At 42.9% G+C, this 26,044-nt stretch overlaps 3 protein-coding genes across 6 annotated transcripts in view; 2 read left to right on the top strand and 1 right to left on the bottom strand.

Moving 5' to 3' along the window:
• The window catches only part of BRAF (B-Raf proto-oncogene, serine/threonine kinase), a 130,508-nt gene extending 112,977 nt beyond the window's left edge, over positions 1–17,531 (top strand). Inside the window, exons 17-19 of one of the 2 annotated variants that reach the window (XM_019544679.1) lie at positions 376–510; positions 1,878–2,031; positions 9,434–17,531. In XM_019544679.1, the coding sequence (XP_019400224.1) occupies positions 376–510; positions 1,878–2,031; positions 9,434–9,456 (312 nt within the window). In that variant the 3' untranslated portion in view covers positions 9,457–17,531. Of the gene's footprint in view, positions 1–375; positions 511–1,877; positions 2,052–9,433 lie in introns of those variants that run through there. The other variant, XM_019544680.1, reaches the window with a different exon arrangement.
• Positions 17,532–19,756: 2,225 nt separating this feature from the next.
• NDUFB2 (NADH:ubiquinone oxidoreductase subunit B2) lies at positions 19,757–21,377 on the bottom strand. Its single transcript, XM_019544685.1, has 4 exons — positions 21,298–21,377; positions 21,083–21,218; positions 20,789–20,895; positions 19,757–19,849 (listed from the first exon to the last, which is right to left on the bottom strand). Exons 1-3 carry the CDS (start codon positions 21,357–21,359, stop codon positions 20,821–20,823), a joined length of 273 nt encoding a protein of 90 aa, XP_019400230.1. The 5' UTR covers positions 21,360–21,377; the 3' UTR covers positions 19,757–19,849; positions 20,789–20,820.
• A 163-nt stretch (positions 21,378–21,540) lies between these two features.
• The window catches only part of LOC109316526 (trichohyalin-like), a 24,461-nt gene continuing 19,957 nt past the window's right edge, over positions 21,541–26,044 (top strand). For 2 of the 3 annotated variants that reach the window (XM_019544681.1, XM_019544682.1), the window contains exon 1: positions 21,541–21,972. In XM_019544681.1, the coding sequence (XP_019400226.1) occupies positions 21,580–21,972 (393 nt within the window). In that variant the 5' untranslated portion in view covers positions 21,541–21,579. Of the gene's footprint in view, positions 21,973–23,044; positions 23,308–26,044 lie in introns of those variants that run through there. The other variant, XM_019544683.1, reaches the window with a different exon arrangement.

Raw genomic sequence — 26,044 nt, forward strand, 5'->3', positions numbered from 1 at the left:
CCCCCCCCCCCCAAAATTTTGAAAAAATAGGGAAGAGAAAATATGTGAAGAGACTCTTTGCTTTTCCTAAGTGAAGATTTACAGCTGTATGTGCTGAATGTTTCTTTAATTGCCTTTAGGTGTGAACTTGCCATTGACCTTTCAAATGAAATAGTTCAGCACAAAACCATTAAATTGCACAGAATATTTATTTTTCAGGCATGTTGCTGCAACACAGCAGATTATTCTTTTTATTATCACTTTTGGTGCACAAAGTATGGTGAAACCTACTTGTTCCAGCTGAAACATTTCTTGATATATATACATTTGTTTGTTTGATTGTTACATGTTTTGATTTATAAATTTCTCTTTCCCTTTTTCTGTTTCAAAACAAAGATCATTTTTATGGTGGGACGAGGATATCTGTCTCCAGATCTCAGTAAAGTTCGAAGTAATTGTCCAAAAGCCATGAAGAGGCTAATGGCAGAGTGCTTGAAAAAGAAGAGAGATGAGCGACCCCTTTTTCCTCAGGTAAGAAATGTTCCTGTTTTGGATTGTGGGGAACTCTGAGAAGTAGGCAAAGGCAGGTAATAGTATGAACTTGTCATCCAGTTCAAGATTATTTCTTTGAACTTAGGCTCAGGTTACACGTTCAGATAATAAAACTGGTAGTTTAGCACAAGGGTGGCTAACATGTGGCGCATGTGCCACAAATAGCAAAGGCAGCCTCTGTGTGTGATACATAGCAGATTGACCAGGGAGCAGAAAGCAGAGCAGCAGAGCAGCAGATTAGGCAGGGAGTGGGGATTGGAGTGGTACTTGGAGGGTGTGGGACTTAATTTGGCATGCCTAACCAAAAGGTTGACCCCCACTGGTTTAGCCCATGGTTAGAGGTTGGCCCCCACTGGTTTAGCCCATGGTTAGTATTCTGTAGTTGACAAAGTGTGTTCAATACAGCAGAATATTAAAATGACTTGTATGTTGTCAGTTTGGCTTTCATGAATTGATGAAGAATTGATGGTCTACTCCTAATACATCCAGTTAATGACACATTAACTTCAGTGTTATACATCCTAAGGGGATGGACATATGTACATTTTTAGTGGCTTCCAAAGAGAAGGGAGAGCTGCTGCATAGGAATGCACATACATATGATTCTGTAGCAAGTCAAATGAGCTACATTAACCCTGCTTCATCCAAGATCGAAGTTGAGGGAAAGTTGGAGCAGTCTTGCTACAGTTACATTGCTATAGAGTTCATGTAACAGTTGCAGCAAAACAGGATAGCACTTTTCCTCCCCTTTTTGAAATTGTTCCAGATGTATATTTGCCCATGGCCTACAGATCAATTGACAGGTAGTTTTTTTGTTTGTTTGTTTGTTTTTTTGTGCTATATTTTTGTGCTGTTTCTGTCTGGGAAAATATCCTTGAATTCTAAATATTTTGGGTTTTCTTTTTTAATGTTGATTCAGTGCATTAAAACAAATATGAGTTCTCCCGGCTGGCTATGCAGTAGAGGTTTTAAGCAAACAGCTTTAAAAGCTGTGTTTATTTTTGGTGACATCGTGGATGCTGTTGTACAAACAAGGAAGTAAACAAAACGCAGCCATGTTGCTGTCTTCATCAGACTCCCACAGCAAAATAAGTGTTTGTTAAGGTGAAATATGAAGTAGTGTCTTGCAAAAGGGATTTTTTTAGATTTCTGAGGAAATACAACAGACATGAAAATGCAGAATGTTAAATCTTTTTTTTAATGATGATTTAATTGACTTTTAGTGTAACTTGTTACCTAGAATTAATCAATGTTCTGCCCATGGCTTTACAATGAAGTTACCACTCTGCAGTACCAGATTTGATTTTTTTTTTTCTCCCCCCCCCTTGTTTTCTCACTTATTTTAGATACTTGCCTCCATTGAGCTTCTGGCCCGGTCATTGCCAAAAATTCACCGCAGTGCATCTGAGCCCTCATTAAACCGGGCTGGTTTTCAGACGGAGGATTTTAGTCTGTATGCTTGTGCTTCTCCAAAAACGCCCATCCAAGCAGGGGGATACGGTGGGTTTCCTGTACACTGAAAAGAGGTTGAGTGAGTGTGTGTGTGTGTGTGTGTGTGTGTGTGTGCGTGCGTGCACGTGTGCTGACGTTCCCATATATGTGCACACATGTGCATGTTTTGAATTCCTACCAGCTGTTCTCTTTTAAGGTGCACTGAGGGAATAAAGACTCACTTAATGCTGGCTTTGTCCTTGGCATGAAGTCTGTTGCTGGCAGTGGAAAGCCTGGGAACTGCTGTCACAAAAAAAGATTTTAAGGTCACTTAAGAGAAAAGGGAAAAGTCACTTCAAAGCAAAATAATTGCTTGGGTCACTGGGTCATACCTTGCATTTACTTTTGCTTGATTTGCCATCTTATCTAAGTTTACTGGTTAAGTTAGTTACTCTGAGGATGTTGTCTTTAAACTGGTCAATCTGTCTTAAATTTTTACAACTGAATCATCATTGGGCATGAGAAATAGGTTTTAGATTCTTAAGTTAGAAGTATTGCTGATATGAGTAAGTGTGGAAAGTGAACTTGGCTGCAAGGCTGAACACAGTCAAAACTTAGATTTAGTTAGCAGAGGTGAGAAAATACAACACAGAATGTAAAGGAAGACCTTGGCAATGGTCCTTTCTTTTTAACCTTATGATTTAAAATAGTGATAGTTAGAAAACATCTTTTCCTGGAAAGTAGATCTGTATTTTGTCTAAATGTTCTGACCTGATGTGGTTGAACACCTTCTACAAATACTTTGTTTTGCAAGAAAAAAAATTCTGAATTATTCCTACTGCATCTGAACAGCACATATATTACTAATAACCATCAAATTCTTCAGAGTAGCAGGGACTGTAAAATAAGCACAACAGCAAAGGATCACATAAGCAAATGTATGTCTGCTATGCAGTAACATGTTACTACCCATAATGGGAAAACACATTTTGAAAAAAGTGAAGAGGTAAAATTTAAGAGCAGATTTTGATGGAAAAACAATATATTATGAATATTGTTAAGAAAATGATCTGCTCTTATATCGCTATTTTAGTTATTAATATTGCTGGAGTGGTCTCTATTCTGTGGAGAGCTTTTTTTTTTCTTTCTCTTTTTTACTTGTGTATAGAAGTTATGAACTGGACTGCAAAGATCTAGAAAGATAAACTACAAAGCACTAGTATCATCACACCAGTTCACTTATACATTTTAATTTTTTTTGTTAGACTTTTCATCTGGAACAGGTAAATCAAAGTAGTTCTATCTGTTTCAGATTATACTGACCTCTGGGTGGCACACATTAAATGTTTTCACAATACAGACATTAATTGAGTCATTTTTCTCTTCTGTTTCTGACCTGTGATCTGGTATATTTGGCAATTATTTTAAATGTTAAGGTGTTACCTTGATAGATTCCTCTCTATAGAAAAACAGCTTTTGCTGTTTTGGTTAGGCACTCAAGAGATGGGAAGTATTTCCTAATTGACTTCTGGCTGTATCATTTATAGCAAAGTTTGCAGTGTTGCATTTAATATGTTATACTCTAAGGGTGGGGAATATATAAAGTTTACTTTCATGCCATGTCCCTCTGTTGGAGTTGGATGTCTAACTGTGTGCTCACAGATCCTTTTAAAGTAGTAGTTGGTATTTAAGGGCTAAGAGAGGATAGGTGATTCCTCCATTCCCTACACTATAATAATCTTTTCCCTTTAATAGTTTTCTGTATTTGCCTAGAGTAGTCTCAGAGCTAAACTCCATTGTTTTTCATTGTGGTAGACAGCAAAACTAATGGCAAATAGTTGTTATTAGTCTTAGGTTTAGGTAGAAGCAGTGGTATGTTTTAATTTTGACAAGTTTCTCATCTTTTTATTTTTCCTTACCATGGCAGACCCATCTTAAAATGAGGATTTAACAAGGTTTTTTTTTCCTTGTGTCAATGACATTTCTCATTTCATATAGTCAAGAAAAGTGCTGCTTAAGCCTTGGGAAATGGCACGCAGCTGAAGGCTGTGTATGATGTCTTCCCCACTAGGTGCAAGTATCAAGTACCATGGCTTTTAAACCTCCTACAATATCAAAGCATAAAATGATGCAAAATCCCAGGCAAAGAGGGCTTCTCCCAGAAATAATTTTACAAGAGAAGTGATAGGTGCTTCAGCAAGGATCCCACAGTCAGAGCTGGTTTGGCTTTCCTGGGCCTTGGAGTCTTAAAAAGCTTCATCTATATTAGAGCATTCTTTGCCTCTGTCTCATGAAAGCACCAAGAGCCCATTGAAAGTGCTGGTGATGATGTCAGAGAACATGGAACTGTCACTGTTGTCTTGCCCCAGTATTAGGGTCTGTTATCATTTTAAGTAAGATTTTGTGTGTGTGTGTGTGTGTGTTGTTTCTAGAGCAGTTTTCCTCACTAGTGGTGTGCCAGCAGGACCACAATATTAGAAAACTCAGTGCCATTCTTAAATTTGTAGAGTTTTCCTGCTCTGTCCAAGCACAGTGCATTGGAGTTCTGCAAGTCACTTTCTTACATGTATCATTTAACTACTCTTGTTAACCATAGCTAAGACCTAAAGAAGACACTGTGCTGAAATGTCATGTTCCGTGTTCTTCATTCTGTAGGCTTGGCATACAGAATGAATTCACTCTTGGTAAGCACTGACATCTTTAAGACATCAGTTGTTTTAGGAATAAAGAATCTGAAAGACAGAATCTATTGTCATGTGTCCAGACAATAAAACATTCTCACAAAGAATGTTTTCAGCTGTTATTCTTGGGGCTTTTCACTCTATCCAGGACCTATACAAAATCAACATCCAACTGCTCATGGTTTCTTTGGGGACCTTGTCCCTACTCCCAGGACAGTTTCAGGATATTCATTTCTTTTCTAGAAGCTTATTTTTATAACTTAACATGGCAAAAAATACAGGAAGCCTCTTAAACTTATGGTGAGAAACAGACCATAAAAGATATTAGTCCTTGGGCTAGTTGTTGCTCCAGGTTATATTTGTCAGCCCCAAATCCACAATGATATTTAAGCACCTAACTGCCATTGATTTCAATTGTGATTTCAGTAAGAATTAGATACCTAAATAGGATTTTGCTACCATAGCACTTTTCTGGATATGGGACTTCGTCATGTCTGTGCTAGAAGCCCAATAAGATTTTTAACTACACAGCTGAAGCAAGATGGAAAGCTGCATTTTTGTCACCTCCCTTTCCCCTCCCCTCTCCACCTCCCATCACAAGTCTGTGAATTAAGTACCTCTGCCAGCTTGGCTATTAAACAAGTCATTTCTAGGGGAGCTCACATTATGCCAATAAGTTCTTGACCCCCGAAGGTGCATATTTACCAGACTACAACCTTACATCCTTTTTAGACATGTAGCTTTTTTAAATCTCATAAGCTGTCTAGGAAAAGAAGATAGGTGACAGGCTTCTTTTAAAATATAAATATATCGCTGTCTTAGCATGTCCGTATGGAGGACCAATATACAAACAAAGTCAAGTGCTAATTCTCAGCCACTGCCTCTTTTAGGTATTAACAATTGTGGTTGTTCAAGTTAATCCCCACCTTTCTAATGCAGCCTTAGCTGAAATACAGAGATATGTCAAAACTACATGTTACCTAGCCAAAGGTGTCTGAGTGTGATACGGAGGTTTTTCCCTCAATAGATCATGAATTCTCTACTGTGATGGAAAGGTAGGTATGGACCTTGAAGGGAATGCTACTCTCAAATAGTGGTAGATCAGATCTACAGTGTAAGAAGCACATCTAGGATTTTGAAGTCATTCAAATTTTCTGTGGCATTTGGAAATGGATTTGTTCATTGCATGTCAAAGCCAGTTCTGTCTGAGGGTAGGCAGAGGTGGTCCAAACTACACATTTGAAACTGTTCTTATATGGTAAAGAAAATCTTCTTTTTATTTAATCTTATCGAGCACCAAGATTTAAATCAAAATGTTCCCATTCATGCAGGGGGCTTCAGAATTATGGTGCTAACTGAAGATTAACATTCACTCTTTCCTGGAGTGAAGATCTTTTGTCCTCGCAGATTGTAGAACCCCATCTAAGCTTCCTTCAACTGACAGCATGTTTCCTGGGCTTTGAGAGGAGGATAGTGGCTTGTCTGAGTTCAAGTGAGTCCTTGTACAAGCAGGGCTTCTCATGGTAAAGAGAGTAGGGAGTTTGTTTTCCATGTGTGCAATGCTGAAATAAAGGAATTGCCTCCTAACTGCCAACTACTGCTCAGTAAGGTTCTGTGGACGCATGGCTGGAAAGATGACTCCTGCAGTATGGATGTGTAAAGCCATTTGCCAGAGAACAAGACCTGTTGTATCTTTTCATATACAGTATCACATTTTAGGGAAAAAATAATTCGATTACTTCCCACTACAGGGAGTGGTGGGGCATCTAAACTCACTTGTTAAGATTCAATCTGAGATCAGATTTACCCCAGAAAGTTAAAAGTTAAAAGATCAGCCAGTTAGAAAAGTAACTTCACTACACTTAAGACAGACTGAAATAATGACTTTTTTTTTTTTTTTTGCATCTACCCTGTGTCATTACTAACTGAAATACTTTGACCTCTCTTAGGCCTGTCATCATCTTCTTGCTCTTGGTTTTCCTTTCATTTTCTGAAATCCCTAAACAACAATTAAAAGCTGAACTTATTAGCAGAAATGGGCAGAAGGACAAGATGAGTAATGAGGGAGCTATCTCTTGTTTATAAATTAAACTTTAATCAGCAATTTAGGAAGTAGCCTGAAAGGTAAATTAAGTAGAACACATTTAGAAAGTGTAGTTAAGCATGAATGTCATTCTTCAAAATAAGTCTCTGAGGTGATATTTTATTTTCACTTTTCTACCTTTTAAACAAGTACAAAACACGGAACCTTGAGCTTTCTACTAAGGGATGACAAGTTAGATTAGAGAGCGGCAAGAATATACACTTTGAGTATATCAGATTATAGTTTTTTTTCAGTTTGTAGTGCTACTAAACTATTACCATAGTACCCTGAATATGTGGATAAATACTTTAATGGGATTACCTTTCAGTTCTGTGCATCTACAGAGTACTGGAACTACCAAAGAGCATGCTTCTACTTCCATGTTTGTCATGTTGCCAGATTACAGGAACACTGCTAAGCTGATCAGACACCAAAGTTGACTAACTTTAAATTGTTATAACTGGGTATGATGCTGTCCAGACAGTTTTCTTCCTCTTGTGCCTACCCCTCGCCCCCCTCAATCCCTCTTCTCACTTTAAATCAACAGTTGCATTGCTGGAAGATTTGAAGGGGAGCAGTGATTAGAGCATTGCTATAATGTCTGTATTGCTGTTCTCTAGGTGAAAATTGTTTCTGTGCTGGAGTAAAGGGCTGGAATAATGCCTGTATACTACTAGAGACCCAGTTAACCCCTTTTAAACCTTATTTGAAGGCTTGTGTGGTACATAGGAGTTATGATACCCCTCTGCACAGAATGAAATGTCACCCTTCAAATTTTATTGCTGTTCTGGCATCATGTAGGATGTTGGTGCACAGAAAAGTACAAGCATTTATAGAAGCCATATTGGAATTTTGCCAAATGAAGGATGACAGAAATTCTACTGAAGGATTTACTCTCCAGTTGGTAAAGGGGTAGTTTGGAAATGCTGTGAAACTTTCTGCATTGCTTCTACTTAAAATGCCACCGTTAACAAGCAAGATGCATGTTTATTAGTAATTTACAGTATGCCACTTGGCTCTCTCTTCCTGTAGGTATCTGAGCCTAATACTTTTTCTTTATCCCAACCCCCTTCATTTAGAGACCATGAGCCACCCATTTCCCATGACCCTTTTTTCCTAGCTAAGACATTCTAGAGGCTCTCATGTGCCCTGGCTTCTTTATATATATGCTCATGTGCCTCTTATAGCATGTGCTTTCCTATTAAAACTATTTCTACCACACTCTATATGCACTTTTCCTGTTCTCATGGAGGCTCCTAGTCAATTTTCTTGGTTCCTTCCTCTGTAAAACAGGCCATTTTACCCCCAGTGGCAAACCCAGTGTCATTTTAAACTGAACTAATGTAAATTTTTCAAAGCTATTTGTGAATATTTCTGATTTTATTTCTGATGATTTGAGTATAAACATAAGAATGTACTATATGTTCTTTTTCTTTAGATGATATGGACTGTTTTAGAGTTGATTGGAAGGACACCAAAATAGAATGGTCGTTTGAATGTAACAATATTCTAGTGCCTTTGCTTAGCAGACCAAAGACTATGTTCTATGCATTTCCCAATCAGCCTGTATTAGAACCGAGTTTTGAAAGTTCCTTTGTTTGGTATCATCTTTCAGGAAGGGGCATGACTACCCCCAAAATAATATGGGAAGCTAGCAATGAAGACTGTAACCTGGTTTCTTTTCCTTGCTCATAGGGCATCTTAGTGATTTGGGAAAGGGAGATATTGTGGCTTCAACTTTATTGGTGGGGAGGATAGCCTGTAGGCTAAAACATGGGTTTAGAGAGGAGTACATGTGGTTTGGGTTCTGTTCTAGGTTCGGTCACAGACTTCCAGAATGACTACAGGCAACAGTCTTAATCACTGTGTCTTGGCTTTCTCATCTTTGAAATGGACATAATCAGTTACCTCATTGGTTGAGGAGGCTTGAACAAAACATGTATGTGAAGAGAAATTGTCATCTTGTGGGAGGGCACTATATAAATGTGTATTGCATATTAAATTATTCCAGAATAGCTTTTGGGGCTTGTTTCAAAGCCAAGATAAATCAAGTACCGATTCTTGTGCTTCCCATGTTTAGTGCATGTGTGCACTACAAACAGTCTACTTTTGAGCTAGTGAGAATTCACAAACTTACGTCTGATTTTTTTCCCCCGCCCCCCCCATGATCTTGGTTTATAAACTAGTTTATAATGTATTTTAATCCTGGTTTAATAATTAAAGGAACTTAAATGTGTAATATTTAATGGTTAATACGTAATCAGAATAGTTCTGTTGTTAAATCAGTTTTCAGTCAGGATAGAAACTAGTTTACAGTCTGACACTGAGCACCCAAACTGTTACTTAGGACAGTTGTCACTGTCCAGCAAGGGACATTAATCTGAAGGTAAGAAACTTAGAAAAATTAAATTCAAATGAAACTTCTAAATTTTAAAACGCCTGGTGAAAGACCCTTCCCGTGAACTTTCAGACCTCTGCTCTGGGCCAGTGGTCACAGCTTGCTTTTAAGAAATCTTACTTCCATAAAATAAGTTCTGAAGATGCTTGTTGTTCTGTCACTACAGTTAGGAGCTTTCTGTGCCTTAACTTTTAACTGTTGCATTTTTAATATCTTTGATATTCGGTCTAGTGTTCAGCTAGACTCGAGAAAATCTCTGTCTAGTTGATATTTGAGATTTTAAACCAAGGTCTTGTCCTCCCTCTACAGGAGAATTTGCAGCGTTCAAGTAGCCACAGCACCATGGCAGCACCCACTCTGTTACTTAAGTCTTGTGTTCCTACAGTTTCTTAACATCAAAACTCTATTCTGCTCCTCAAAACCTAAAGCAATTGAGAAAAGATATCCATAAGCTTGGAGTGGAGCAGAATGGATCTGCCAGTCCAACACAAGGGGGGAAGATCTTTTTTAGGAACCAGAATTCTCTGCTGCCATTTTTTCTCCTTCAATACAAAAGACCACGTGCATTTGGAGACCTGCAGTGGCTGCCTGTACTGTTGGCATCATTCCCAGGAGAGTGGAGAGGGCACACATGTTTTGACTTTGGTGCTCAGCTATAAGGGATGGAACTGCTGCTTTGGATGGTCTGCTGGTCAGCTTTCTTCCTCTAAAAATGAATCATCAGAGGCAGAACATCTGATGAGAGTGCTAATCAAAAGAATCATTCTCCGTTCTGATTTTTTTCCTGGTATGCTTTACTGATTTACGGGACAAAATGCAGTATCCCCTTTTCATGTTACCCAAACATCAAACATTTCAACTGGTCTAAATTCTTTACTTTTATCCCAGTCAAATTGGATAGTATGAGTGGTGGGTAGTAACCTGGGGAAGAGGTTAATCTGAAGGAAAAGGGGATGCTGCTGCACCATTTTTTCAGATTTACTTTATAACCTATTTCAACTCCCACACCCTTCCCATTTCCAGTAACTGTCATCTTTCAGAAGGATTAGAAAGCTCCTCCTCTCGTAGGTCCAGCAACAAACTCAAGTTAACAAAAACTGTAGCAACTTTTCCCCTTTTTTTGGGGGGGGGGAGGCTTGTATCATCTGATACACTGTATCCATCAGAGATGCTACCGCATCCAGCATCTGTAGAACTGTGACAGACTATGAATGGTATGTACCTATTTTAAAAGTTTTATTTTAAATGAGGGTGCAGGTTAATGCCAGGTACCTTACCAATACATAATATTTTCATAAACATGAAAAACAAAACTTTCTCAGGTTGAATTGAATGGAAATATTACAAAAACAAACAAAAAAACAAAACAACCCCCCAAACCCTAGAATGAGACATTCCAAAAATCTGTGTTTTTGGTACTTTAGAGAGCTTGTTTTTAAAGGATTTTTATTTTTATCCTAATTTTACTCGGTGTCCTCTGATAAATGTGTGTACAGACATGGAACATCTTGTCTCAGTGGCAAGATGTTAGATTTGAAAAACAAAAAATAACAACGGTACTTGCTGGATCCACACTGACCTCTTCTCTGTTCATTGTTTTCTTCCCTTTTAATACCCTTTCCTCCATTTTCCCTTTTCTGCAGTTTGCAAACTAAAATAAAGGTGGCGGTATCCACTTTAAATTTCCTTGTTTTCCTGTCCTCCAAACCTGGTATCTAAATTGTTGGTAGCTTTTTAACAAGTTACCTAGTCAGGGAAAAAAATAAAGTTCAGCACATTGTTTACCTCTAGTAGACTATTTTGTGATGTGATCTCTGATATATGTGGTATTGAACATAAACTATTTGTACTGAGGCAAGTCAAGCCAATTAGAAAGAAATACAGATTCATGCAGAAGTCTTCTAGTTTGAGGCCTATCCCACTCTTGAGGCAGGAGAACTGACCCCATTAATTGGCAGCTTTTCCCTTTTATGAATAAAATCATGATGCTTAAATGAAGGAGTTAGGTGTATATAAATGTAATGTTCCCACTAAGTACATGTGTATTGGTTGAAGATGCTGCTTCTTCCTTAACTAGGAGAGTTAGTAGGGCCTTTCCTATGTGCAGAAGAGAGTTCCTGGATGTAGGGAAGAATACATATCAGTTATGGAGTATGGTTTTAAAACCATGGAATGTTATGATTTTACAGACAGTCTGTTACACTTATCAATAAATATTTACTGGGGTTAAGGGGACCTGATTAATCTGAAGTGGGAAAATATAATTGAAATACTGTGTATTCATATTAATTCCACAAACATTAGCAACAGCAATAGTGAGTGACTTAAAGTCACTATGAGAATGATACAGTTCATGTTGGTACATGAATAGAATTCATGTGTACAGGATGCATTTGAAAAACAAAAAAGCACAATTTTCTTCTTCTCTGCTGTGGGTCTTTAGATGCTGTTAGATTTTACTTCCTTCCTGAGGTTAATACAAATTGAAATGTGTGGTAGTAGTGTCTACTTTCCAGTGTGGCGAGCAGCGGGGCGTAGTCCAATGAAATCATAATGCATTTTTCTAGCACAGTATCGGAACACAATATTGTCTGCGGCAGTGGAGAAGCAAGGTGGAAGGAGGCTAGGAAGAGTTGTCAGAACACAGTTGAGAAGTTTAGCAAACATCAACATCAAGATGATGAAAATACCGCTGCTCAGTGTTTGGGTTTTTTTCTCCCCCCTCATTCTTCCACGTTTTTATGGGCTGTGAGACAGAGTTTGTAAATGTAGGGCATGCCAGAAATTACCTGTGTTCTTGAAAGAAAATATAGCTAGAGCAAGTGTGTTGTTGGTCATTTAAAAATGGTCATTTCAGAGTACTTGTTAAATATGCTAGTTTTCCTTTCACAGTTTCATGCTAGTGAAAATGTACTTCTGCTAAAATATAGCAGTAAAGAATTCTTTTTTGTCCTTGTTTGAAATGAATTTATTTTGCAATGTTTTCATTACCCATCTGCCTACAGTATGCTTCTTGAACCCATAGGAAAAGCACAAGGAAAGTTGCTATCCTTGTCTTGCAAAGCACTTTAGAAGTAGCACATGAGAGAGGTTGGGGTGTTTTTTAATGACTTTGTCCTGAGCAATGTGCAAACTGTTTAGCTGCTGTTTAGAGGAATCTTTGAGGATGCATTTCCATTACCTTTTCTTTTCCTTCATATATTTGTAATACTTTTGTGTTTGTCCATCTGTATTAAGATCAGCTTAATCCTCATGCAGAACATTCCAGGGAACTTGGTTTGTAAATAATAGCATTTTTTTCTGTTCCTTCAGAAATCACTAAGACTGTTGTGCATGAAAATAGGATAAGTCTTAAAAGGTGCCCTTCAAATATATAGTAAACAGCAGGAGAGGAAGAGATGTGAATTGAAAGCCCCAAGTAGCAGCCAGGGGGCAAGAAATAACAAACTTAAAAATAAGTAAATAAACTGAGATCCCTTGGCTAACATCAGGCAGCTTTCAGCTCCTCTCTGATGTTCCAGTTTGATGCACTAGGATATAATGTGCATGCCATGGTTTGGAAGTTTTATTAAATATTTTGTAACTGTGAAATTAGCTGTACACTTATAAGCACACTGCTTTCAGCTCTGTAATATCTGAGCATACAGTAAACCTTTTCTAGAGCCACTGTTGGGAGCACCTGTAGTCCCACTCCAAGATTTGGTGGAGTCAATGTCCTGTCCCCTGTTCCTCCCGCCACCCCCAGCACATGTGGGGAACTGGAAAGAGAGAAGACCTGTCACACGATCTATCCCATATCCCTTTTGGTGAAAGATTTTTTTTTTTCCCTCTGTACTTTATTTCTCTGCAGCTGGAGCACCATGGCAATAGTAATGCCAAGCAGTGTGAACACAGAGACTTTTAAGCATGCTTCAGCATTAACTAAGTGCTGACTGGCTCTAGGTTGAGCCTGGTTCTGCTGCTCTTATTTTAATTGAAGCTCTTGCAGGTCTTTTACGTAATCTGCTTCGGCTTATTTCTTACCTGAAATCATATATAAAATACCCTGACAGTTACTGGTATTTTGAACTAAATTCTGCCACTGCGATTGTACCATGGCTTCCACTGAAGCTGCTGTTTGCACATTAGAAGATAAAATTTGGCCTGTTATGACATGAAATGAATAAACAGTAGGAGGGTGTGACCTGTTAAAGATCATGCCTTTACACAGATCCCTCAGAAGGAAAAATGCACTGAAGATCATACACAAATATGCTTTTGTATTTGTATTGGTCTGAAAACGTATGGATTGTTTCATAGAACATTTGGACAACAAGGAGCCCTCTCTTTACTCAAAGGCCCCTAAAACCTTGGGCTTTAATATCTGTGCAAAGCATCAGTAGCTCTTCAAGATGTCAGTGGAGGGTTGAATTAGTCAGCAAACATTTTGCACCTTTCCAGTGTATAGGTTTCTGTGGAGTATTTCCTCCTCAACTGTGAGAGCAGTTTCTGTAGCACAAACTATTCAGAGTACTGTAGGCAAGTGTGTTTCCGTCCATTGAAAAAATACCAGGATGTAATATTACAGTCTAACTTTTTAGGTACATACAAAGCGCAGATGAAGATGAATTGTATGTGTGAACATGATGAAGTGACATCACTTCAAAAATGCTGGTGGCTTTGCTTTTTTTTGTCTGTTTTGTTATACAGTCTAGTTTATCAGAGGTGTTTTATTTACTACACTTTATTAGTTGCATGGGTTTACTAAGTCTGTTTGCTTTGGTGCACAGATTAAAAATAGCTTTCTTTGTTGCTTTAGTTCTCACCTGGCAAGTCAACTCATTGCAGGCAGGAGCAGATGCAGTTGAGGTAAAACCCATTTAGGTTTTAAAGATGCAAATATAGAAGCTAGTAAGTGAGCACCATGAGCAGTACATAACAGTAGTAGTAGTTATAAAGGCGGTGTGTACAATTTCTGAAAGAGCCAGATGGAGAAACTGCTGTGAGTAAACTGAGGAAGTGAAAGGTAGCACATACTTTCCATATGAAGGGAAGATGCCAATAAACCCTATTAAATGGTAAATATGAGGCTCCCCAAAACATTAGGTTTGCTGGGTGCCAAATGATAGTGTGCCTTTCTGACTTAAGAATGCAATGAAATACATAACCAGGTGCTTTGTAACTGGAGTAGTGACTTTGGTTTAATTCCAGTGCAGTAGTTGTGTATGCACCTGCACCTAAGCATCTTTCTCAAAAGTTGTAGTTTGTAAACCTAACTAAAGGCGGGGAGGGTGGTAGAAGACGGTTTATAGAAATGCCTGGTGTTTGATTCAGAAATAAAGTTTGTAGAATACATGATTGTCTTTGAGTAAATCTGCAACTTGAAGCTACTCTGAAAGTAAAACGTGTGGGGTTTTTTTGTTTGTTTGGGTTTTTTTTACAATGGTCCTTCCAAGGACCAAACAGCTTATTAATGTAATATAAAGTTCTAAGGAGAGCTAAAAGCAGTAAACATCCACAGCACCTTTGAAAGAGAGGCAGTGCATGAGATGTGAGATCTAGATTAGGAGAAGGTTGAATTTGTATAAGCAGTTGTGCTGTGTACATCACAGTGTACAACTAATTTCCAGGTCTGGGGGATAGTTGTCTTATGAAATACCAGCATGGTCTTGGGTTCTTCCTCAGACCTCTTGTTGAGTTGTTAAATTTCTCCATCAACTACTGTTTAAATGATCCTGTATTCTGTAATTTCACATTTGCCTAGGAAAATCTTGGGTGTGTTGTTGGGGGAAGAGAGAGGTTTGATTTAGATGTATTTTGTTCAGTTTTCAAACTGCTGTGTAGGCTCATGGCAGTACATCTATACTAGTGTCATTTTTCATGTTGGAGTGTAAGGAAAAGAGAATGGTTTTTGTTCTTAAACATTTTTCAAAGTTTCTTCTCTGCCTTCTTTTGATGGAAAAACTTTGGATGTGCTTCTGTTACACAGACGCATGCAATTTTAAATGCGCAGTTGATACAAAATGACAGTCTGGTTTAAAACCCCATTTTAGTTTCCTTTACAGATCAGGGTGTAATTTTTTTAATGTTTTACTTAAAAGTTCAAGAAATATCTGGAATACTTTTTCCTTCCCAACCTCTGCACTAAAAGAACTCTTAAGAAAATAGCATCTTCCCTACTTAAAAACAAATACCAACAACCCCCCCCCCCCCCATTTGTAATTTTATTAAAGGGAGTAGGCAGGTGGGAATACTTGTGGACTTCTTTAAACTACCTATGCATTAGGTTTATATTGTCAAAGCAGCAGTATATTCAGCCCATCCTAACTCAGTTGCAACCTACGTAATACTGCCCAGTCATTTTGTTTGGCTACCTACATCAGCTGTAGTTGAGAATAATCCTGTGTGACTTGTTTCTGAGTTAGTAAAATACCAAGCAGAGGAATGTGTACCATATTCGTTTGGTTTTTAAATAATGGTTGGTTTTATTTTGACAACTGTCATTCTGTGTTGCATCTGTGTGTTCACTCTGTTTGAACCCAGTTTATTTGTTTTGTGTGTTTGGGAATACAGTAGAACATGAGGACATAATGACAAGCAATGAAGCTCACCATCTGTGGGTGCAGATGATGAGGCTTGAGGGACAAAATGGACCAAACTTGGGTGGAGGGTTATTCTGGGATGGTGGGGGGTTGTGAGGTTGGGGGCATAACTTAAATAACTTTGTCTAAATCTAAAAAAAGTATGTAAGTGCAATAAATGTGCTTTTTATTCAAAGCTGTGAACTGTTTAAACAAGACATGCACATTGTTCCTTCCTGAGCCTTGTGTTCCACCCTACCCCCTTTTTCCTCACAGGACTAAAACCTGGCAGTGGCCAACTTGCGTGTATTGCCTTGTGTCTGCCTGATTTAATTTGTGCTCATCTAAATTTGTGTATGTTTGTAAGACCTAAAGAAAGTCTTGCATTTAGAAAGCTTGTCTAACTTTATCCCAACCACATAGTTGGTTCAATAAAAGATACCAGCTTAAAAAGTCCTTACCTATCTAAATATGTCTTTAAAAAACAACAAAATCTCTCTCAGCAGAACTTTAGAGGCAAAACCTGCCCCTCCTTCTGTAATCCTGGGAACTCTGTTGGAGCAGACTCCAAAAAAACCCCTGGTAGTGAGCAAGAGAGGTAGGGGAGTCTGTTACATGGCTTCTCCTGTAGTACAGAGCTACTCCAGCCATTGGGCTAAAACAGCTGAACTAGAATAGTAAGATTCTTCCTCCTACCTTCCTATGCATATAATTGGCAATCTGTCTAGCTCTGGGCTCCTGTATGGGGCAGAGGGGTCCCTGTCCCTATCCTCCATAAAAAACTGAGGATTGTCATCAGCTTCCTGCTGGGTCCTCTGTTCCTTGCATCAAAACGCACATGCAGGCTGGCCACTGCTTTCTTGTAGTCCTCCATCTCGTTTTGAAGGAATTTTAGGTATAAGTGTTTGTAATCTCTTGTGTGTTTAGTTGCACAGTCTGTCCTTTCCTCACTCAAGCATGCTGCTTTTCCTAGGTTAGGAAAGGTGCAAAGTCTTTTATCCACAAAGGATTCAGAATCAGTGTTTCATTAAGTTTGTGGAAGTGGAGCATGCAGTACTTGGACCCTCTGGGGAAAAGTAAGATGGCTGGCTTGCTTAAACACAGCAGAAGAGGAGATGGCATTATCTCATAATACACAGGCTTGTTGGAGGAGCAGAGTACTCTAGTCAAGAGAGGAAAGGGAAAATTTCTATAGTTTTTATTTCTTTTTACATAGTGCAATGAAATGTATGTTCCCCAATTTAAACTCTGTGCTAACACAACATTCCTTTAAGCTGTATTTTCTTTTTTTTACCACCAGAGGTTTGTGAGGGTCTCACGAGTCTGCTTTGTTTAAGGTCTACTATGGTTACTTAAGAAAACAATTGTGTTAGTAGATTTCCATAGCTGCTTTTGAAAAACTACAATGGAGTAATTGTTTTAAAACTTGTATTTATTTTTTAACTCATAAGAAAATGTTTATTTTCAGTTTTCTGTTACATTGATCATGGCAACTCCCTTCTTTCCCTCCCCAGTGTCCACAGTAATTGCCAATACAAATTATTTTTCTCGCTTATTTCCCTCCTCTTTACTTTTTTTTACCCCTTCCTGCTCTAGTCCCTTCATTTGTACTTTGGAGTCTTTTCTCATGTAAATTTGTACAATGGGAAATATTGTCCAGTTTGGTTAGAGAGCATGGAGACTTAAAGAAAACATATTAAAAAATTTGATAGCTGAAATTCAGATTGAAGAAAACTATTTCTGTGTAAAGTTATTTAAAAAAAACTGTATTATATAAAAAGGCAAAAAGTTCTATGTACTTGATGTGAATATGAGAATACTGCTATAATAAAGATTGACTGCATGGAGAACTGTCTGAGGTGAAATCTTCCTTCTAGGCTACACCTGTAAAAACTAGCAGAGACAATGGTTCACATTTCCCTAGGTCCTGAACCTAGTCTCAGGTTCAGTATGTACCAATGGTCTGGTTTCCTGGTGTTAGCTCAACTCCTTGTAAACTTATGCTAAACCTGTAGGCTAGGAACAGACTTTACATCAAAACTGGTTTAAACCTGTAACAGAACAGATATTCAGTGCACATAAACCAGTTTGAAAATGGGTGAAACCAGTTTGAGATAAGTCTGCTACATTCAACCAGGCTTAACTGATTTGGGTCAAACCACTTTATGTGATGTCTGTCAGAGACCCCTTCCTGGTTTAAATTAAATCCGAGTCCTCCAGCATCAAAGTTACTTTGCAACTCTGGGCAAGGCTCTGTTCTCTGCTCCGGTGCAGCAGAGCTGGCCCCTCCCCTGCCCCTTCACCACTTCCTGCTCAAGCAGGGATACCCCTCCCTCTGCTTTACACAAACACCTCTTAGCATTAACTAGCAGACCACGTGCTGGCTACGGTCTGTGCTATGGGAGATGGAAGGCAGACAGGACAGTATCTTCGGAGCTAATCAACAAATAGCTGGTAATCCTTCCTTGGAAAAAGTTGTTTAAGAAGAGTTTGAACTAATGAGAGGCTGTTTGTTTTCTTAATGAGGTGATAAACAGTTAGGGGTGAAAAAACAGTGTTACCAACTCCCTGCGGGGCTGCTCAGCAAGGGTGGAACCCCTCCCTAATCGGGCCACACCTCCCTCAGCTCAGCACTGTCAAAAGAAAGGAGGGCTGCTTTAGTGCCCCTGGCCCCCACCCCCAGCTTCTAGCCAGAGTCACTGCAGGCACTTGCCTGCATTTTTTCAGTCCAGAGGGCGTGTCTGAGCAGTTACAAACTGGTTTAGCCTAGCCAGGTTAGACTAAACTGCAAAGACTGAATCAGTTTGGGCTCAGGCTTCTTTTAACCATTCTTGAATGTCTGTCCCTGGCCATAAAGAGCAGAGATGCTTAGTACCATCCCAAGAAACTTTCTGATTCCAAGGAAGAATGATATAAAACCACTTGCCCTCTAGCTGCTTGGGAGAGGTAAGAATCATGACTGCTAAGTCTGACAGTCCTTACTGATTTTTTTCTAACAGAGTTGCAAAATGGAAGGGGGAAGGGGAACTAAAACTTGAAACCTGCAAGGCACCAGCAGCACTAGCCACTGCACAGTGCAGGATAGCGGTGGGGATGGCTACATGTTGTCTGGCCACCACGACACTGTTGCTGACCCCTGCGGCCAGCCGCATGGCTCCGTGGCAGTGCGGGGAGGTCTTGTACACAGCATCCCATCTCTGCTGGCATGGCCCTACAGGTAAGCGGCTGCTGCATGTGAGCCTCCCCCACCCTGCCCCCATCCCTTGCCACTACTGCAGAGCCAGGCACAGAGCTGTGCAGCTGGGCACATACCAGCCTCCCCCTCCCCTGGGCAGCATGCATGCCCTGCATCACTTACCCACAAAGCCCCCTGCTGAAGGGCATCCCTGCCCTCACCCCCCAGCCCTGCACCTGGTTGCAGTGTGCCACCTGGGGCCAGCAGCAGCCCCTTGCAGCCAGCTGCTGGGCAGAAGCAGTGGTGCAGTAATGGCCACTGCATGCAAGCCCCCCTTTCCACTCCATGGCCAGGCAGCACATAGGTGGCCCACACACTGTGGCTGCCACTGCTGCACCCTGCACCACTTGCACACAAAGCTGTGTGGGTGGTCCTGGGATGGTAGCACAGGGTGCAGTGGCAGAATTGCAGTGGCAGCCTCCATGTGTGAACCCTGTTTTGCCAGCCAGTGTGTGTGTGGCCCACAGCATGGCACCCCTGCCTTTACTCCCTGGCCCTGCTCCTGGCAGTAGGCACAGGGGTATGCTCCCCCCTTCTTGATCTACCCCCACAGCACCTTCCCCACCCCACCCCACCCTTACCTGCTGGGGTGGATGTCTGTGTGTGCCTCTGTCTGCATGCCTATGTCGGGGGGGGGGGGGCTATTGAGGTGTGGGGGGGGGGCTTTAATTTTTATCATGGATTTTGGGTTTTTAATCAGAGAATTTGCAATTTTTCAAACTTTCAAAACAGAGAAAACCAGGATCCCTGCTGTTTACGTAACACATTCCCCCACAGACTTATATTTTGTACCCAGAAGCAGTCTTGTGGCCTTCCAAGAACTTGAAAGCAAAAGTATACATTTAAAATTTAATTTTATTTATAGTTATAGTTTACTGAAACAATAATGCAAGAGCAAAACTGGCACCTTCTGGGATTCCTCTCTAGGACCTGCAGGTGATAGAAAAGAATGGTTAAAAGAAACTCAGAAGCAAGCCTCCCAATTCACAACACTTGGCAATAAAAAGGTGGTTCTCACCTGAAAACTGAGAAGGAACACCTGCATTAACAATTCATAGATTGGCTGGGTTTTCTAAGTCTCTAAAGCTTTACAACAACGCTTTCATTGGCTCAGTTGGCAGTGGTGTATGTGGTACCTATGTTTTATTAATCAATCTGGCCATTTAACAGTATTTTGTAAATTTGTGTACCACTAGTCATGTTTTAGAAAGCAGTTAACTTATTTTTGAAGCAGAATCTGTGAGAATTTACAACAAGTTTTTAGAGCATGAGAAAGATGCAGTTCTTCTGAGGCTTACTTCACTAAGTCTGCTTTTGGTGGTTCCAGTTGGACAAATAGGAGGGCATGAAACCAGGGAAATGCAGAGTTATCTGCAGAACCTCCTTAGAGATTAATCTTCAGGATTTACATATACAGGGGAGAAGACCAAACTTGCTGGGTTAGATTATGGGAGTCTTAAGCCAGGCTGTAAGGGCAAAATGGAGACTGCCCAGGATAGTGATCTTATTACTTAAGGACATGCTGACTGCCGTACCATAGCCACTGCAGCAGAAGTCTAGAGCAGGCTGCATCTCCCTTGCCCAAGCTGTTCTGTGCTGCTGTAGCCACATGGCTACTGGGGTCAAAATTACTGAGTCTGGGCTCCAGCCAAGATGCAGTCATGGGCATGCTTACTACTCTAAGTCAGGCTTGTGCATCCTACCCTTGCAAGCTGGGCTGAGATGAAGCTTTGGGCCAAGACAAGTTTTTGGGCTGCTCCCCCACATAGGCCCAGCCCGACCCCTGTTCCCTCAACAGCAAGCCATGAAGGAAGCCAGACCTCCTGCCACCACCCTCGCTGCCACCATGAAGCTGCACCCAGCACTTACGAGGGGGCCTTGCCGGTCCTGGCTGCCCTTGGCTACTCTTCATCATCAGGGGGGATACCCAGCTCCTCATTGGTCCAGGCCAAGGGATCCGGGTACGGGAAGTGGCCCTGCAGCAATGGCACCAGGCTTCTGCTCAAGAGTCCTGCCTGCTGCTCCTGGGGCGGTGCCATCTGTGGGCAACCACCCCCCCGCCACTCCTCAGCCCCACCACTGGCCCGCCCGCCCTCTTCATTGGCTATCGCCCTGGCCCTAGCCCCGCCCCACAATGGCCAGCCCGCCCCCGGCGCGGCTCACCAGCACAGTGTCCGGCGAGTGCCAGGAGTGCCATAAGATCCAGAACCACATGAAACTGCTGATGAGCTCGCTCTGCACCACCTGCCGCCGCGTCACCTCCGGGAACTGGCGGTATCGCGGCACAGGGTGCCCCGAGCTGCGGACAGGGACAACCACGTCACCCCCGCCTGGCCCGGCCGCCCCGCCTGCGAGCCAGCCCGGCCGCCCGTACTCACTGCCACCGTGCCGGTGCCGCCATCGTCCCGCTCCGTAGAGCCCTTGTCAAGCGGCTCAACATCCCCCCGCTCCGGCCCCAGCCGCCCAGCGCCCAATGTCACCCCCCCCGCTATTGGGGGTCGGAGCGGCCACCTGCCAACAAGCCCCTCGCTGATTCGCTGCACGGCAGGCTGGCGCCTACCAACTCCAGGAGGGGGGAGTTGGGGAGGGAAGGGAGGAAGGAAAGAGGCGCTGCTGAGGCAAGGAGAGCCCTAGGGCGCCTCGGCTCGTGGGAACAGTGCATGCCCGGTGTCACCACCCTGCCAAGCCCGGCAGCCGGAACCAGCGGTCCGTTTCTGGCAGGTACACACGCCCCCCCCTCAGGAATGGAACCGTCCCAGGCTGTACCAAGCCCCCGGAAGGGGAGCTATGTTCTAGGTACTCAACGCCGCCATCCTAGAACTCAAGCGGATGTTGGACGCGTCCTCCCAGGGAGCAGGCGGGTGGGCCCACGACTTCCTTCACCAAAGGGAAGTGCAGGAGGAGGCTCCCCCTCTAGGGCTCCAGTTGGTTCCGTCGTCGGCGTCTGGTTGCCAGGCAACGCGGCGGGGCGCGCCCATTCCGCCGGGGGTGCGAGTCGCCCTTCTGGGTGGTGTTCCTCGTTCGCACGTGGACAGCGGGGTATCGTGGCACAGGTGAAGCCTCGTCGGCCTCTCGGGGGCGCCGCCGGCTGCCTCCACGACCTGAGGGCCCGGCCGCCTTGGGGTAAACCGGAGAGAAACCAGCGCCGTGCATGTACAGTGCAGCCCCGCGCACCATGAATGTAACGTGTGCTGGGGGGATAAAAGGGCCTCGCTAGGTAAACCCCGGGAGCTCTACTCAGCATCCCGCCTCGGTCCTGATTTATACCCCACCCTCCTGGTTTTAAAACCTTCGTGTGTCCCCACTTTCTGAATGAGGACCGGACTGCAAGAAGTCCTATTTTTTAGTTCATTGATGGAAAAACGTGTCAATCATTTGTCCTCGTGACTCTATTGGCTGTGCGCAGAGGTAGGGTGGTGCGCAGCCGGGAGGAGCAGCATTGGGAGCCAGGTTGCCAGTCTTAAATATGAAATGATACGATCATTGTGAGCTTCCAATTCTGTTTGCTGAAAAACTATCATGCTGAAAAAATATGCAAATAAATCTTATTTCCTTTCTGTTGCTCACTGTACATCGCCAGTAAGAACTGGGTCGTCAGAGTTGAAGCATGGCTTTATTTGGAGGCAAGCTGTCATAACAGAGTATTGACAGCAAACCCAAAATCAAGTTAAGACTCTCTGAGAACCACTTGGGTTTTGGATATGCTGCACCAATGAGCTGCCTAAAAAACTATGGTACATTTTGAGCATTTTTCCTGATACTGACTGTACATCATACAAGAGTTGAAATTATCTTACAGATACATCTCATATTATTATACACCTGGCAACACTGGAGGGAGGGAGGGAGGTGGCTTTTTTGTGGTGGCCCCACCCCTTGCTACTGACTGGCGGGGGAGGGGGGGGTAGTGGCCCCACTCCTCCCCACTTTTTGGCCACAGGGGGCCTATGGTTGTTTCTTCCCCCACCCCATCCCCAAAGGGATGTCTTGTATTCTGGGGATGTGTCAGAGGCCACCCTAGGTCTGCTGCAGTTCTTTGCCATGGAAAAACGTCTCTGTTGTATTTTTCTGCAGGCCAAAAAAAAAGGAGGGAATGCTGAGAGCTGGTGTTTTCCAACGGGTGCCTCAAGTCTATCCAGGGGTGCTCCCCACTCTAGAAAGGTTGAGAACCACTGGGTTAAGCCATGGCAGCCCTTCAGCCTGCCCACTGTCCTGCCTCACCCATGTTTGGTCATCTCCACAATGGAAATATTACATTTGTCATCAGTGTGTCAAACAACACGTATTCCAAACTGTGTTTCCTGAAGGAGCAGCTCATAAAGGCTCTCTTCTCAATGGCCAGCAGCCCAGCTGAATCCAAGTTCAACATCATAAGCTTTGCTGGCAAGGTAAAACTAATGCAGCTGTGACTGAGTGCAGGATTACAGTGTTAGAAGCAGGGCCAGTGAGAAGGCATAAATGGAAACAGTGCTGATCCCTGTTACTGTGTTTAAGTCTTAGCATTTTGTTAGACCAGGTGATTCACAGCCAGGGTTCCATGGCACCCTTGGGTGTCTTGAGATCCATTCAAGAGTGTCATTGGTTGTCATGCAGTGGTAGCATGGTGTGCAAACATGATTCACAAACTAAAACTTGAGTTTCCATGTAGGAATGCACAGTGTTAAAAACCTTGTGGTCTGTTGTGGTGTTTCTGAGTTCTGTGCAACAGACAAATTGCTCTAGTATTTTTCTGCTGTCAAAAAAAATTCTCAAAACTAAGAGCTGGCATTTTCCAAGAGGTGCCTCAAGGCTGGGGAGGAGTGCCTCAAGTCCAAAAAGGCTGAGGATCACTAACCTCTGTCAGGTGAGGTGGCTGCAATGTATCAGTGGCCACTGATAGGGTGAAACAAGTGTAAGGTAAGAGTTGGAAAATGCCTATTACATTACCCACCCATTCTCCCTCCAATCATGGGATTATCCCCTTGTATATTTTCTTGGGTGCCTGGTTGCACTGCTGGCCTGGATTAATCCCATTCATAGAATCACAGAATCACAGAACTAGGGTCGGAAGGGACCTTGTAGATCTTCAAGTCCGACCCCCTGCCTGGGCAGGCGAAAAAAACTGGGCTCAAATGATCCCAGCCAGGTAGGCATCAAGCCACCTCTTAAAGACCCCCAGGGTAGGAGCCAGCACCACTTCCCTTGGAAGTTGGTTCCAGATCCTAGCTGCCCTGACTGTGAAGTAGTTCTTACAGATGTCTAATCTAAACCTACTCTCCAACAACTTGTGGCTGTTATTCCTTGTTATGCCAGGGGGTGCTAGGGGAAACAAGGTGTCTCCCAAACCCTTCTGGTCCCCCCTAGTGAGTTTACAAACTGTCATCAGGTCCCCCCCTCAGCCTTCTCTTGTTAAGGCTGAACAGGTTCAGGTCCCGCAGTCTATCATTGTAGGGTCTGCCCTGTTGTCCCTGGATTATTCGGATGGCCCTCCTCTGGACCCTCTCAATGTTGTCCACATCCCTCCTGAAGTGGGGTGCCCAGAACTGGATGCAGTACTCCAGCTGTGGCCTGACCAGCTTGCATACAGGGGGAGGATCACCTCCTTGGCCCTACTTGAGATGCACCTGTGGATGCACGGCAAGGTCCGGTTAGCCCTTCCAGCCGTGATCTCGCATTATCCGCCCATGTTCATCTTGGAGTCAATAATGACTCCAAGATCCCTTTCTGCTTCTGTGCTCTCAAGAAGGGAGTTTCCCATCTTATAAGTGTGCTGCCCAAGTGCAGCACCCTGCACTTGTCAGTCTTGAAGCACATCCTGTTTTTGCTAGCCCAGCCCTATAACCTATCCAAGTCTTGCTCCAGCCTTTCCCTCCCTACTAGCGTGCTCACCTCACCCCAAATTTTGGTATCATCAGCGAATTTAAACAGGGTGCTTTTCACCCCGTCATCCAAATCGCTTATAAAGAAATTGAACAGCATAGGCCCAAGAACCAAGCCCCGGGGGACTCCGTTGCCCTTCTCCCCACGTCTAATATGACCCATCCACCGCCACTCTCTGAGTATGACCCTTGAGCCAATCTGCAATCCATCGACTGTATAGGCATCAATGCCACAGTCACCCAATTTTTTAACGAGGATGGGGTGGGAGACAGTGTCAAAGGCTTTGGTGAAGTCCTGAAAGACTACAACCATGGCAACACCTGCATCCAAGGCTTTTGTGACCTGATTGTAAAAGGCAATCAGGTTGGTCTGACATGACCTGCCCCTAATGAAACTGTGCTCGTTGCCCTTGAGCATCACCTCTGAGGCTGGCCCATTGCAGATATGCTCCATGGTGATCTTCTCAAAGAGTTTCCCTAGGATTGAGGTAAGACTGACGGGCCTATAGTTGCCCGGGTCCTCCCTCCTCCCTTTTTTAAAGATGGGGACCACGTTGGCTATCTTCCAATCATCCAGCACCTGGCCTGAGCACCATGAGCACTCGTAAAGCCGTGCCAAGGGCCCTGCAGTAACCCAATAGCTCCCTCAACACCCTGGGGTGGAGAGCATCTGGACCCGCTGATTTGAACACGTTCAGCCCCTCCAGAAGTTCTTTAACCCGGTCCTCCCCAACCTGATGTCTGGAGGTGTTTCTCTCGAGTCCGTCTTGCATCACGGTGGGGAAGTCCCGGTCCCTGCCCAAGAAAAGAGAGGTGAAGAATTGGTTAAAAGAGGTCTGCTTTCTCTTCTGGCGCAACCACCAGATTGCCCAGAGGATCTTGCAGGGGCCCCACATTACCCGGTGCTTTCTTTATCCTCCCTATATATTTGAAAAAGAACTTTTTGTTACCTTTGATCTTGGACGCTAGTCCTAGCTCTATGTCCGCCTTAGCTTTCCTGACAGCCCCCCTACAGGCCCGAGCAGAGGAGTTATACTCCTATTTGGAGCTAGCACCCCCCTTCCACCGGGTGTACGCCACCTTTTTGGCAGTCAGGCATTCCTGGACACCCTTGGTGAGCCAGGGGGGCTTTTGCCCCCTTGCTTTTTGTTGGGATGGTCTCCCCTTGGGCCCTGTGTATTGTCTCCTTAAGGAACGACCACTCACCTTGGGCACAGAGTTCCCCTGCCCTCGAGAACCCCAGTGCCTCTCCCACTAATCTCAACTC

The sequence above is a fragment of the Crocodylus porosus genome, unplaced genomic scaffold, assembly GCF_001723895.1.
Source record: "Crocodylus porosus isolate Cpor-Errol unplaced genomic scaffold, CroPor_comp1, whole genome shotgun sequence".
NCBI lineage: Eukaryota > Metazoa > Chordata > Crocodylia > Crocodylidae > Crocodylus > Crocodylus porosus.